We start from the raw sequence: 15,248 nt of genomic DNA, 5'->3' as shown, positions 1-15,248 counted from the left end.
CTTGGGTTTTATTTTAATAAATAAAGACTTTAAGGTTATTCAATCACTTAATTTGTGCATGCAGTGATTATAGAATATTTGAATTTAATTTGAGAAATTATATATATGCATGATCGTTCATCATGCCAAATTATTACTTTACATGAATGATGCCTAACGAATGAATAGGTGTACTAGGGCCATGTATGACTATTTGTTTTCTTAAATTTCCCAATATAAATAATTCAATATAATTAAAATAATCAAAATACATTTTAAATGTACTCGCATGTATTACATTAAGTAAGACTCCTCTAAATCTAAACAATTTCTAGAACATGTAGTTATGAAAAAAATTTTCTACTTATTTGTCACAATGGCTTTAAGTCGTGACTTGCACCATAAAGTAATGTGATGATAAAAATCTATTATTTCTAATTGATATTTTATGTTTTCACTTATGTCAAGCAACTATATTCTATTAAAAAATATAGCAAAATTTTTACTTAACATTTACATATTACCATATTTTATTGTAAAAAATAGATAAAAAATTTGAAAAAATAAACATGTTAGAAAACCTTCATATAAAATATTAGTTATCTTGAAATGGAAAATATCAATAATCCCTAAATTGAAAAATATTCAAAAAGTGTACCACACACATTACATATCTAGAATAAACACAATTTTAATCAATCACCATATCTGGTCCACATGCAAAAAATATTTATAACCTTCACATACGAAAAAATATCATAATCTCGATTATGTATATCACACATACTTTGACAAATATTAAAAACCCATACCCTTCATTGGCTTTCAATATGCATGAGCATGACTCGTATAATGATTACAAATCATACATGGTGACAAAACCACCGTAATTCACTCATTTTCAAACCTAATTTCACTAATAATTAATTATAAATATGTCCAACACAAAACTATTGAAATTTTCACACAAATCATAAAGTATTCAAACTATTTCACGTCAAAACACAATCACTAAAATCTTAACTCGTAACCTATGAAAAAAAAAAAAGGCTAAATCTCAAAATTATAAGTAATAAAACATGATTAACAATATACTAATAAATCATGATGACTAAAATCCCCATAAATAGGTATGGGTAATTTTCTCTCACTACACATGTTTTGTATTTGTATTTTCAAAGCCAAAGGACTTATTACTACCTAAGTTTTAATTCATTTCCAAACATTTACATGTGCATTTCAAAAACTCAATTAGTTATCTATTATTCAACTTCTATTAAATTTTTCAGTTAGTTATAAGGGTAAAATTGTTTTATCATTAATATTAAAATAAATAAATTTATATTTTATTTTCTTCTTTAGTTTAAACTAATAATTTCCTCTCATATAGCAGTTTGAAAACTTACATTTCCCCTTAGAGATTAATTTTTTTCCTTTTCGACAACTCCTCTAGGAAAGTTGTTTACTGAACTTCCCACCACCTCCCTCTCTAGTAGTTTTTTGGCATGAAAAACATTGAAAAACTGATTAAAATGGTCAGTTGAAATGGCCGATGATGTTGCACAGATCTGTGCGACATCCGACCGTTGTGCATTAGCTAGATGATGTACAAACATGACACACATGCTTGTGCATCGTCCAACTGACGTATAGACAATCGAACGTTACATAGATTTGTGTGACATTGTCAACCATTTGAATAGGCTTTTTGGGTGGCTTCCATGTTGGGAAACCACCGCTGGGAAGGCCAACCAACAATCTTCTCGGAGTAGTCGTCGGAATGGAGAAAAAACAAACCTTAGGGGGAAAATGTAAGTTTTCAAACTTTTGGATGAGAAAAACTTAGTTTTTAATCTAAGGAGGCAAAATAAGATATAATTTTATTTGTTTTAATATTAATTATAAAATGACAGTTGAATCCTTATAACTAGTTGAAAAATTTAGCAGAAGTTAGATGATAAGTTGATATTTGAATTTTTAAAATCTCGTAAGTGAAACTTTTGAAATAAACTAAGACTTGGGTGGGAATAAGTGTTTTGGCTGTATTTTCAATTGTTGGAAATGAATTTAAGACTTGTTTGTATATGGATAATATAGTCCAAATAGATGTGTTGGTCATATTTGTATAATCTTTGCAAAGCTTGTCAATTTCATATAAACCTCTTTAATCACATTATTTTAATTAATTACCCTTTATAATTTTTACAATCATGCAGAAAAAAACAAGCACACCCTTTCAATATTAATTCTCTTTCAGTTCATGTATGTCAGGGACTAAAATAGCAATTCTATATGGTACTGGATATCATAGTATTTTCTTCAAACCAAAGGGATGGAAAGGGGACTCTGAAGAGTGGCATAAGATAACCAGTCAAAATGAAGTTGCCCAAAAATTTCTTTGCCCCCCAAGTTTTAGTGCATTATCAAGGTCACGCCACATAGGGTTTGAGAAATCAAAAGCCAACCCAATATGCTATAAAATTGTAATTTTATTAATAATTTTAAAAAATATAAAATTTATTTGTTTTCTTCCCATAGTTTTAAAAACTAATAATCCTTTGCTTAAGGTTTTTAACTTTTAAAAGTAATATTTTTCCTCAAAAATCTAGAGATTATTTTCTAGAAGCACTTCGGCTACAATCTCTGACCATTGAAGAAAACGCTTCAACCCATCATCTTGCTGACCATCCTTCATCTCTTTGAAGCCTCCAAATGAGGCAACGAAGACTCGAGAATCGATGAAGATGATTCTTCATCGGCTTTGTCGATTCTAGATGAATCGACAAAGATGAGAGTCTTTATCGATTCCAAAAGAACGTGGAAATTAACGAAGGCTTTGTCGATTCAGATGAATGGATGCGTCTTCATCGCTTCTTCTTGTGTCGGAGAGTGAAGATCTGGTGACCAGGGATGGTGGGTTGAAGTGTTGTCATCGGTGGTTAGAAAGGTAGCCAAAGAGTGTTTGAAAAATAATCCTTAGTTTTAGGAGGAAAAATATTACTTTTGTAAGTTAACAAACTTTAGGCAGGATGAAATTATTAGTTTTTAAAATTGTAAAGAAAAAATGTATTTATTTTTATATTTTTTAATATTATTAATAAAATAACAATTTTATCCTTATCTCTTTTAATAGGAAGTAGCCTATGAGTGGGACTTCCAGTTTTTCAAACTCGACAGGCATGACTTAAGAGCGCACTAAAACTTGCGGGGGACATAGTGATTTGGCCAATGAAATTAGACTCAACCCTACCTTTCTCGACGCATTTTACATTCAGAAGCTTACAGCTGCCGCCGCTTCTGCTTTTCTGGCAATCACTGGTGACCACTGCCGGAATAAGCACAGTCGAAGTTTTTCCCCGTCTTGAACAATCTAATCTTTTTTATAAACACACAATATGGGGAGCACCGGAGAGCATCAGACGGTCCCCAAGCTTCCGGTTCCGGGGAAGCGTAACATCCTCATCACCAGCGCTTTGCCTTATGTCAACAACGTTCCTCACCTGGGGAACATCATTGGCTGTACCATTTCTTTTTCTCTTTCTTCTGATTTTAGAATAAAAAGTGTTAATTTTTAATTTTTTGTATTAATTGGAGTATTGGTGTTTGCAGGTGTGTTGAGTGCCGATGTGTTTGCTAGGTATTGTCGTCTTAGAGGCTACAATGCTATTTACATCTGTGGGACAGACGAATATGGTACTGCCACTGAGACAAAGGCCATGGAAGAGAATTGCTCTCCTAAAGAAATTTGTGACAAGTAAGCTCTTTTTTATGCTAAGTCTAATCATTTAGATAATTGGTTTAAACTATTTGACGAATTTTTTGTTTGATAGCAATCAAGATTATCTGTGTACTACTGAAAGGGCTACTAGGTATCTTAAAAAATAATGATGATGCTTACAATGTTTGTACTTGTATAATTTCCCAATTTGATAAACTTTTAGTGAATGTTGTGATAATAAAAAATCACTGCTGGTTAATGATTCTCTATATGTCATTTAATTCATATTTGGATCTACATTTAGTGCTTGTGTAATTATAATTAATAAATGAATGGCTGAGTTGTTGAAGTAGCTAAAGTGGTGATAAATCTTGTCGGTAAAATAGGTCCTAAGGAAGTCTGTCTATTCCCAATCTCCAGTAAAAGTAAATAAATTGATCCATAGATACTCCTCTGCTAGCTGGATTAATGGATGTCAAGCTGGAAATGATAACTGAACACATGGTCTGTATGTGACTGGAACTATTAATACTTATTTTTTTAGACATGCTCTGTTGCCATGGGTGCTTTTGAGTACATGTGATGATAAATTCCTGTTTGCAAGTCTTTGTCATATGTATAATTGTGAACTGTGGCTTTATAGGTATCATGCAATTCATAAGGAAGTCTATAAATGGTTCAACATCAGTTTTGATAACTTTGGACGTACATCAACTCCACAACAGACTGAAGTGTGCCAAGCAATTTTCAAGAAACTGTTGGAGAACAATTGGCTTGTTGAGAACACAATGCAACAGGTAGTCTTTTCAACTTGCATTTATATTTCCCATGATTTATCTAGACTCTTGTTTGACTTGAATTCCTTTGGCCATGTAGCCTTATTGTGATACATGCAAAAGGTTCTTAGCTGACAGACTAGTGGAGGGTACCTGTCCAACTGAAGGCTGTAATTACGATTCTGCTCGGGGAGATCAGTGTGAAAACTGTGGAAGGCTTTTGAATGCAACAGACTTGAAAGATCCTAAATGCAAAGTATGTCATAGATTCTTCTTTATCAATGCATATTTGTGTCTATCACTTAACATTTATAAGCATTTTATGATGAAGTGGTTTTCTTTTTGGGCTCGAGGTATTTTGGTAATAAAACATGTAGTGTGACTCAATATGTGCTAAGAAGCTTTAAGAGATCTGCATTATGGACTTCAAAAATTAATATTTCTAACCCTCTTATACAACACGTGAGTTCTTGCAAAATTTCTATTTTCTTTATCAATGTCTCATATTTGTGTCTATCACCCAACATGACAAGTTATAAGTCGTTTTCCAATGAAGTGGTTTTTTTTTGCTGGGCTGGAGGTATTTTGGTAATAAAACATGCAGTGTGACTCAAAATGTGCTAAGGAGTTTTAAGAGATCTATATTATGGACTTTTAAAATTAATATTTCTAACCTTCTAATGCAGCACTTGAGTTCTTGCAAAATTTCTATTGCTTGACTCCGCTACTTGTTTAAGAAAAATTTAATGTTGCTATTAGCTAAATTACCTGAAAACAGTGAAATTGTATGTTGAAGTTTTGGACTGAAATTGGGTCTGCATTTTGTGGCTGTTTCTTGATGAGTTCTTATTTATTTTTATTTTTAAATTTATTTGTTTTAACAAACCCAAATTATTTTTGTTGAACATTAAATGAGAAAAAAGCTATAATGAGGGCTATTAAAGCTTATGCTTTTAATATATAAAAAATTTGGAAATGTTATGTGTTGTCCAGTCCTATGATCTTGCTATCAAACCTTTTTATATAAACAGGTATGTCGGAACACTCCACATATTCGTGGTACAAACCACTTGTTTCTTGATCTTCCTGCGCTAAAGGATAAGCTGGAAGAGTATATCAACAATATGTCAGTGGCTGGGTCTTGGAGCCAAAATGCCATTCAAGCAACTTATGCATGGCTTAAAGAGGGGCTGAAAGTAAGATGCATTACTAGGGATCTTAAGTGGGGGGTTCCGGTTCCTCACGAGAGATTTAAGGAGAAGGTAAGATAAGATAACCATTGGGTATCAGACATGGCTACATTGCAATACTGCTTGATTATGAATTGTTTATAGTACTTTTATCTGGATTATGTGCATGGCTGCAAGATATCAAGGAGATTGATTATTTATGTTACTAATTTATGTTTTGAGATAATAGGTTTTCTATGTTTGGTTTGATGCACCTATTGGGTATGTTTCGATCACTGCATGCTACACCCCTGATTGGGAGAAGTGGTGGAAGAATCCTGAGAATGTAGAGTTGTTTCAATTTATGGGAAAGGATAATGTGCCGTTTCACACAGTAAGTGTTCTTGTCAAATTTCTTATAAATCTTGTTAGAAGTGGATAAGATGTTCATGTTTCAAGTTTGTTGTTCCTGCTTTTAACTGATGAAGTCAAATTAAATAATGATGCAGATTATATCTTATCAGTGATTTGCAGCTTAAGTTTTTGATAATTTTAATATATCAGGTGATGTTTCCTTCTACACTTCTTGGGACTGCTGAAAACTGGACTTTGATGAAGACTATAAGTGTCACTGAGTACTTAAATTATGAAGCTGGTTAGTTAACTATCTGATTTGGTTACGCAATTTTACATGGCTATGGCTTTAATTAATGACGATTAATATTCCAAATCGTATTTTTTATTAATCTTCAAATTCTTGTTTCCGCAGGCAAATTTTCCAAGAGCAAAGGTATAGGAGTTTTCGGTAATGATGCAAAGGACACAAACATTCCTGTAGAAGTATGGAGATACTACTTGCTAACTAATAGGCCTGAGGTATATATTATTATGACATCATTTATGATTCTTTCATTTATTAATGCCATTACTTTCTGACTTTAGTGTAATAATTATTGTGAACTAATGCATTTTTCTGGGTTAGATATCTGATACATTATTTACATGGGCTGATCTGCAAGCAAAATTAAACAGTGAGTTGCTAAGTAATTTGGGCAACTTCATCAATCGAGTTTTGAGTTTCATTGCTAAACCTTCAGGTCAGTAAGCTATTCAATATTTAAGCCTTTTATTCTGAAACATGTGTGGCTGGGATATCTACTTTATATAATTTTTGACCTTCTTCCAAAACCATTTAATGGGAGAAGTATTTTGCATTATTGTTTTTACAGTCTTTCTTGATTTGCTTTGACAATGTGATGTAGGTGATGATGATTTAATTTTTTTAAGTTAAAGTCTTATTTATGTTTAATGTTTGAAGGTCAAGGATATGGTTCTTTTGTTCCTGATGCTAATGATGCCGAGTTACATTTATTGACGAAGACATTGGCTGAAAAAGTTGGTAAACATGTGGATCTATATATAGAAGCCATGGAGAAGGTGACTGATAGTTTACTAGATAGGTGTTGTAGTTACTACAACTCTTCTATCCAATTGCTATTACATGTGTTTTAAGTGCTTGTTTGTGTGTTTGTGTAGGTTAAACTAAAACAAGGGCTAAAAACTGCGATGAGCATTTCAAGTGAAGGCAATGCATATCTGCAAGTAAGTCTGCACAGGTTCATGATTTTCTTTATAAAACCTTAGACCCTAGTTAGATGGGTTCTTTGTGTTGTAGTGGATACTTGATCCACTGTCTTTTTTGGTTTAACAATAATACCTACCTTTGCATTTCTTTTCAGAACAAAAGGAAAAAAAAAAATCAGCCTGGGAGACTTTGAATTTTTGTTTTTATCCTTGTTGAGTGTGTGAGCTTGCTATCATAAATTTCTGTGTGTTCTTATTGCACTAATATGGCCATTTAATTGCCTTCTGCACTCACTATTTTAGATCTCTTATGGTTTCTTTTATGAACTAACATGGTGATTCTAATGCCTGCTGTAAATGATATGTTTAGGAAAGCCAATTCTGGAAGCTTTACAAGGAAGACCAACCTTCTTGTTCTATTGTTATGAGAACTTCAGTGGGTCTAGTACATCTTCTTGCATGTTTGTTAGAACCATTTATGCCTTCCTTTACAGTTGAGGTAATATAGTTGACTTGCAGATCTACATGCATATGTGTTCAATTTTACTACTGATTTCTCATTCTGCTGACTTCTTTTGCTTTTTGCTTGCACTTGAAGGTATTTAAGCAGCTTAACATGCAACCTGAAAAGCAAGTTTCACTTTGCGATGAAAAGGGAGATATTGATAGGGCAAGAAGACCTTGGGAAATAATCCCTGTTGGTCATAAAATTGGGACGCCCATGCCATTATTCAAGGAAATGGTATTTCTCATATGCCAGATTTCTTTTATTGATTTTTATTTGCAGTGGTGATATGTTTGGTTTGATTTTATTTCTTCTGATTTGTACTCATTTAGTCAAATTAACTGATGTATAGAAAGACGAAGAAGTGGAAGAATTCAGGAAGAGGTTTGCTGGAAGTCAAGCCGATAGGATTATTAGGGAGGAGGCTGAAGCTGCTAAAATAGCTGCACATCTGAAGAAAACAAAAGTTTCAGGTTACATTAATATTTATTTTATGAATATTTTATATTACTTGTTCATTCACTTGCTAATTCAATTATTTTTTTATTAAATGAGTTTAGTGCCATTATCATGTTATGTAAGTATCAATGCCTTCTTCTGATTACTTGTGATTACCATCCTAACATGGGATTGTAACCATTTTGACATGAGCTAGTACCCATTCTTGATGTGACAAGTTTGAGTTCAATATTAAAAGCCTAACACTTCCACATTACAAATAATGTGCGTTACAACTGTAACATATTGCTAGAATCAGTGCCTTCAGGTGTTAAGATTAGAGTTTTTTGATTTCTTATTGGATTCCTACTAGTGAAGTGACGGTGGGCTATAAAAAAACTCAAGTCCAGAAAGATATACACCTTAACACTTCCACATCATAAGTAATGGGTATTATAGCTGTAACATCTTGCCATTATCAGTTCCTTCAAGTGTTAAGATTAGAATTTCATGATTTGTTATTGAATTCCTACTGTTGAAGTTACTTTGGGCTAATGCCATTGAGGTGCAGGCAGGACTTGTTGATTTGTATAAGGTGTATGTATATCTTTCAGGACTTGAGGAGTTTTTTTCCTTTTTCTTTTTAATTATGTTTAATCTTGACAGAGCACACTAAACATAGACTTTTTATTTTGAAAAATTTTCTTTATTAAAGTTCTTGGTTCTCTTCATAATTGGATATCTTTGAAAAAGAAGAAATTCGTTTTGCATATAGAGCATGTGTACGTCAAATGCTTCTTCATGTTTGCTGCTGCTTCGCAAACAATTATTAAGGATGTTGTAACAATTAAAGAGTCAAAGAAAGATGTTTTTGCCAAAGAAGACAAATTATTTTATGTCAAGATTTAATGCAGGTGGGGAGTGCGATTCTTGCTCTTGAAGCGGTAGGATAAACTTATTCAAGGGGTTAAGGCCGAAGCATGTAGTTCTTTTTCTATAAACTTATGTCTATAACCATTTGAATTTATTTAATTCATATTGTTGGGTGGAAATGAGAGGACAATAGGATGGAAGGAAAGTAGACGGTAGAGCAGGGGATAGAGTTCATCTTTTGTCTACTTGATGGTTAGAAGAGAACAAAAGTGAAGAATGGGAGCCCATTTTGGTTTCTCTGAAGCTTTCTTGAAAGATTTAAGGATTTAGGAATAATAGACTAGTATAAGATTATGTGAGTTTTTATTTCTTAGGGATCTATTTGTCAAATTATATTTTAGGGTTTTCTTTCATTTATTTGTTGTTTTCAGATTATGGCAAACCATAGCTTTTATCACTTAATGATAAACTTATCAATTGAGAAGTGTTATCATGTTTGAGCCTGTAAATAGGCCTTCCATTTGCTTAATTAGCAGACTTGATTATTTATCGAATGATATTATAGTTTTCCCTGCTTGATTGCATTCCTTTTATCTGTATTCTTATAGTTTCCTCCCCTTTCTTGCTATTCAACTTATTCTATGTCCCTATTTCTCTTTTGTCTATCTTATCTGTCCTTTTTCTGGCTCCCCAATCTCTCAAACTTATACTATCTTTCTATTTCTTTATTCTCTGTCTGTTCTCCACCAAGTTTTACATCAGTGAAAGAGTTCAAGTTTGTACGAGAGAATTTTAGAGATCCTTGCCATTTCGTTTCTTATGCTTATTTTTCTCAATCTTCTCATTAGGAGAACCAAAGTAAGTTAACATATTGTATCCAAAATTGGGTAATATGAATCAGATGTCTACTAAAAGCAATTGCTTGTGTAGAAAGAGCAATCTATTTGAAAACTGGACCGCATGGCTGTCATTGTCACATAATAACAAGATTGGAATGTACTCTTTTATCTCATTTGTTATTAGTAATGTAACAGCTTTAACATGTCAATGCTAACTTTTTTGCATTTGTCCTTTTTTTAATATATAGTATTTTATTGTCTGTTACAGATGGCAATGAAAAGAAACAGCGGCCGACTAAATCAGCTTCTGAAACCAAACCTAAGACTGCTGTTGAACCAGAAAATTCCATTTCAAGACTTGACATCCGTGTTGGCAAAATTACTAAAGTGATGAAGCATCCTGATGCTGATTCTTTGTACGTTGAAGAAATTGATGTGGGTGAAGGACAGCCTCGGACTGTAGTTAGTGGCCTTGTCAAGTATATACCTCTTGAAGAAATGCAGGTTTTGTCATATGTTCTATTGATAATAGTGATACATACTTTGTTTTACATATACATATGCCCTTTTTTCCCTTGGAATGCTCTTTTTGATGTTTTGAAAGTTGACAATACTATATTTTCTATAATGATTCTTTGCAGGAGAGAATGGTCTGTGTTCTTTGCAATTTAAAATCAGCAGCCATGCGAGGGATTAAATCACATGCGATGGTTCTCTGTGCTTCCAGCAGTGATCACACCAAGGTAAGTAGAGATGCATACCTTGTGACAAATATCGGCATAATTTCTGCTTATAATATATATCTTGTATTCACATTAAAGGACTGAGAATCATTGTAGAGATGGGCTGCCTGCTTTATTTTGGCATACTTCTTTTGATGCAAAGTTACATTCTTTTATTTTCGTAGCTATGAAGGATTGTGATAGGAACCTAGCTCAATTTTTATTAATGTTGAATAAAATAGTGTTGGCCATAAGAGGTGCCAACTCCTCCCAAGGCAAATAGAGGTGTCTTTCCCCTCCCAATCAGCCAATGGTTGCCTAAAAAATCCAAATAACAATAATCTCCTCCCACTCCTCAATCCAACCACTCATATTTATATTTCTGATATTTTAAATTTCAAATTCAAATATTATCTTATCCTAATTAAATCAAGTATCCTATCATAATTAATTCAAATATATTATCCTAATTTAAGTATATTTTATTTATTATTATTATTATTATTATTATTATTATTTTATTATTATTAACTCTTAGCAGATTTCACTTATGATTGCCTTTGACATATTTGGATATTAATTTATAATGGTCTGTACTTATTGCTTTTTATTAAAAATGTAGAACATTTTTACATGCCATTATAGATTAATGGCCCCTTTGCACAAATTAGGGAAAAGATGATATTTATGTGACAAAATCACTTTTAATGGCTTTTATCACATTTAAATAAATGTTATCTCAAGATGCATTAATTATGCATAACATTTATAGCTGTTGATAGTACATTATTATGATGGGTTTTAAGACAAAATTTAGCAATTTTTTAACCATTAGATGAAGCAATTTCTATGGTTGATAGTACAATATGTTGTGTATGGTTAATTTACCTTGGGGAATGACATATTGCAGGTATAATTTGAACTTTTAAAGTCCTATAGATCTAGTGATTCATAATGTTTAAGAAGGATTAGCAACCTTTTAAATTTGCATTATTTTTAATATCACCAAAAAAAGAGCCATCATAATTTTATGTAGTGAAGCCTCACATATTTTCTTCAGATGATAAAGCACAAAACAACTCCAACAATTGTATAAGATTAGTCATACTAAAGAAATGATGAATCATTGCATATTGTAGGAGGCATTTTAATCTAGGTTTTTACCCAGCTCTAACTTTCTAAAAGAAAACAACTTCAGCAATGTTAAAGATTAATCATATTATGGTCATACTTGGCATTTAAAGAAATAAGGATCCTTCTCAAATTGTGCATGTGACATGTAAGCCAGTTCTCTCCTCACCTAACCTTCTACACAAGCATGCCTTTCCTCTCCATTCTACACGAGCAATCTACCACCAAATTAAATGAGAGGGTACACAAAAGGATTCTGAATCTCAACCCATTAGCAGCCTAAACAATCTTCCCAATCTTCCACTATAAAACTTGAAACATTAGTATATTTGAACTTTAATCAATTAACTCCATCTCTACTCAAAACCTTTTAACTTCAAAACAAAGCCTAGAAAATCGCACTCCAAATATTCATAGATTTTCTCAAGATCAAATGAGGAACCATGTCCTTCTTTGTAACCTGAATTTTGTCTGATAACCTGTTAATAAAGGCTCCTCTCATAAGATCATCTGATAAGTCTTGAAAGGGTGCCAATAGTTGCTCCAACTAGCTCAAATAGTCGACTAAGGTGCTCGTTTGTTAAAGAGAAACTAATTCTTCGTATGTCGTCCCTCCCTGTGATTGTCAGAATCTTTCCAATAGTTCCTCTTTAAACCTCCTCTAGTCCATTATCGATTGTCTGACCTCTATTCACTACAACCATTTCAACACTGACCATCCATGCATATGATGTTGATTGACACTCTTTCTGCGTCACTAATTTGGTTAACTGAGAAATACCTTGGCCCACAATATCCATTTTGTTGGGTCTACTCTACTGAATATTGGAAGCTCCAACCACCAAGAGTGGTTGTTTGAATTTGTCCATTGATGTCTATTATGTCTTGGTTGTCCTATAATTCTGATAAACTCCACTTGGTCTCTTGGTTTGAATTCATTCTTCCTTGGTTCTTCTTGGTGGCTACCTGGTACTTAGACTTCTCCTAGAGTCTCTGATTGTTCCATTGGTTCTTTCCCACCGTTTTTTCATTGCTTGTTTTGATAGATCTAAGCGAGTAAATCCTTTAATCTGATAACCCTTCTTTGAGTGTATGCATTTTTGTTTCTACACTTAGTCTCTTGGTTACATCTCTTTCTAACTAATCCATTCTAGATTCCATCCGAGTGTTTACTATTCCAAACTTCCCAGTCAGCTTTGATACCAATTTGTTAGAGAATTTCTAACAATTCGAACTCAATTTCCTGGTGGTAACAGTGTCCTCCCTTTTCTCAAAGGCTCCTTGATACTTCCCTTGAATATTTCCTCATCCATCACCTCCTGTATACTCCTCCTTTCTCTTTTGTCTGGTTTCAGTTCCCATTTTGCCTCCATCATCCTTGATTCTTACCTGTCGGTTTTGCCTTGATTGGAGCCTATTTGTTTTGCCTTGATTGATGCCTTTGTCCTGCTGTCTTGTTTGAATTCTTCTTTAGTTATTTTATTTGATATTATGACAGCCAATTCATTGCCTGAGAATGTGTCTAATTTTCCTTCTATAACTTGCTTGATTAGTGGCCAGCAGATTCCAATATAAACTTTGTAATTGAGGTCCTCTCTCTTCCTATAGAAGAACAATCTCATTTCTTGTTGAGAACTCACTCATGTTCAGGTTTCTGCTATTATCATGTTCATTCATGCCTCAACATATTTTGTAATCATTCATATACGTTGATGGGGGTCAAAAAGTAGTTTTGAGGAGAGAATATACAATAACATCTAAATACTAAGAAAATAGTCTTTGGTTCTTATGTGTCTTGAATTACCTTTTAAAATCTACTTGGCTATGTCATCACATTTAAGCCTTTGTCGTTTAATTCTTTTACCACTTGACAGTATTGAGTCATATGCATTAAGAAAAGGCAAATTATAGTAGAAAAATTATAAGATCAATGAGTTCTTACATATTCTTTACTATTTTTAATATATTTTTTTTCGTGCAAGAAGCATGAAAATGTACAAGCAATTTGAGTGTTTTCTTTGAATTTAAGCTAAATGGGTGGTCCAAAATTCAAGTGCAATGATAACGAAGTTGGTTGTCAGTTACTTTATTCTATGGGATGATTCACTCTAGTTTTTAGAATGGGCTACTGTGCATAAATGGGCGGATCTTGTATGATTCAATTGCAGCTGCTATTCACTTACTAGGAGTGGTGTTTCACTTTCAGGTTGAATTGGTTGAGCCACCAAAGTCAGCTAAGATTGGAGAGAGAGTTACATTCCCTGGCTATGAGGGTGAGCCTGATGCTGTCTTAAACCCTAAGAAAAAGGTCTGGGAGACTGTGCAAGCTGATCTGAACACTAATGCAGAACTGGTGGCCTGCTATAAAGATATTCCATTCACCACATCAGCAGGTATTTGCACTGTTTCATCCATTCAAAGTGGGTCAATTAGGTAGAGAGCTTGTTTGGATCAAACAGCAAGAAATTTCTTGCCATGATTTTGACTCATTATGGTCATTTAATGTAAAATCCCTTGTGGATTGTGTTGACTACACGTTATACAGACAACAAATTAGTAATTATGGATAATTTTATACAATTACAGTACTAAGAATTTGTTTGTTCTTGCTGCTGAGGCAAAAACAGTAAAGGTTCTAAAGTGATCGAGGGAAGTTCTCTCTTGGTTGCTATTACACAAGGTTTTGAAATTCCTCAACTGGCACCATCTTGATCTTAACATTTACATCTGTATGATAGCTTGATGATTGAAGATAAATGTTTGTTATTCCATTCTTTGCAAAGGGATGTTAACAAAGTTTGCTTGTTAATAAGTTCAACGGTCTTCATCATTTGGTAAAAGACTGTTGAATTCAAATGTTTTTGGTGATTAAGGTGGAGTGTGAATTTGTAGGAAATACGAAGTGTAATTGTTCATTATGAAAAAAAAAAAATTTGTGTAAAAAATTTGAGTCTTGAATAAGTCTGAACAAATTCTTTGTTTAATAAGAGTATCTGTTCACGCTTGAAACGCAGATTAAACTCGAAAATTATTATTTAAAGTATGCATTGCTATCCCCAAAGGGTTTCATATCATTTATTTAGTCTGATTAGTTTAGCTTTGAAAAGAGCGATCTAATTAATTGCTTTTTTGTTAATTAAAAAAATGCAATGCTCTACTAAAAAGAGTCTTAGATTCTGAGAAAAGTCTTTAAACACAGTAGTAGAAATATGCATCTAACCATTTTATAAGAGACCTTTACGTGTGTTTCAAAGTTATGAAAGTAGTGCAAACTAAGGATTCAAAGGTGCAGTATACAAGGCATGAATAGCTTTACCTTGGAAAATTCAAACCTGGCTCCAAGAATACTGCAGAATTAGGAGTGATGCTTGTTGTTGGGCCACGGTGGGACTAATTTATTTGAATTTCCAGATATCTAATCGTAAATTCACTTATTTTCATGGATACCATTTAAATCTTAAAAGAGAGGCACCAAAGGGTACCAACTACTAGTAGTTTAATGTCAAAGGGGTAG

At 33.1% G+C, this 15,248-nt stretch overlaps 1 protein-coding gene across 1 annotated transcript; it reads left to right on the top strand.

The window, feature by feature from the left end:
• Nucleotides 1-3,189: 3,189 nt before the first annotated feature.
• LOC123225766 (probable methionine--tRNA ligase) lies at nt 3,190-14,413 on the top strand. Its single transcript, XM_044649991.1, has 17 exons — nt 3,190-3,498; nt 3,589-3,733; nt 4,341-4,494; nt 4,574-4,729; nt 5,505-5,735; nt 5,893-6,036; nt 6,207-6,297; nt 6,412-6,518; nt 6,625-6,739; nt 6,961-7,079; nt 7,179-7,244; nt 7,597-7,725; nt 7,825-7,968; nt 8,084-8,204; nt 10,150-10,385; nt 10,523-10,624; nt 13,941-14,413. Exons 1-17 carry the CDS (start codon nt 3,375-3,377, stop codon nt 14,169-14,171), a joined length of 2,415 nt encoding a protein of 804 aa, XP_044505926.1. The 5' UTR covers nt 3,190-3,374; the 3' UTR covers nt 14,172-14,413.
• Nucleotides 14,414-15,248: the final 835 nt, after the last annotated feature.

The sequence above is a fragment of the Mangifera indica genome, chromosome 9 (assembly GCF_011075055.1).
Source record: "Mangifera indica cultivar Alphonso chromosome 9, CATAS_Mindica_2.1, whole genome shotgun sequence".
In the NCBI taxonomy this organism is placed as follows: Eukaryota; Viridiplantae; Streptophyta; class Magnoliopsida; order Sapindales; family Anacardiaceae; genus Mangifera; species Mangifera indica.
The sequence above is the reverse complement of the archived record's forward strand: the minus strand, read 5'-3'. Positions and strand labels throughout refer to the sequence as shown.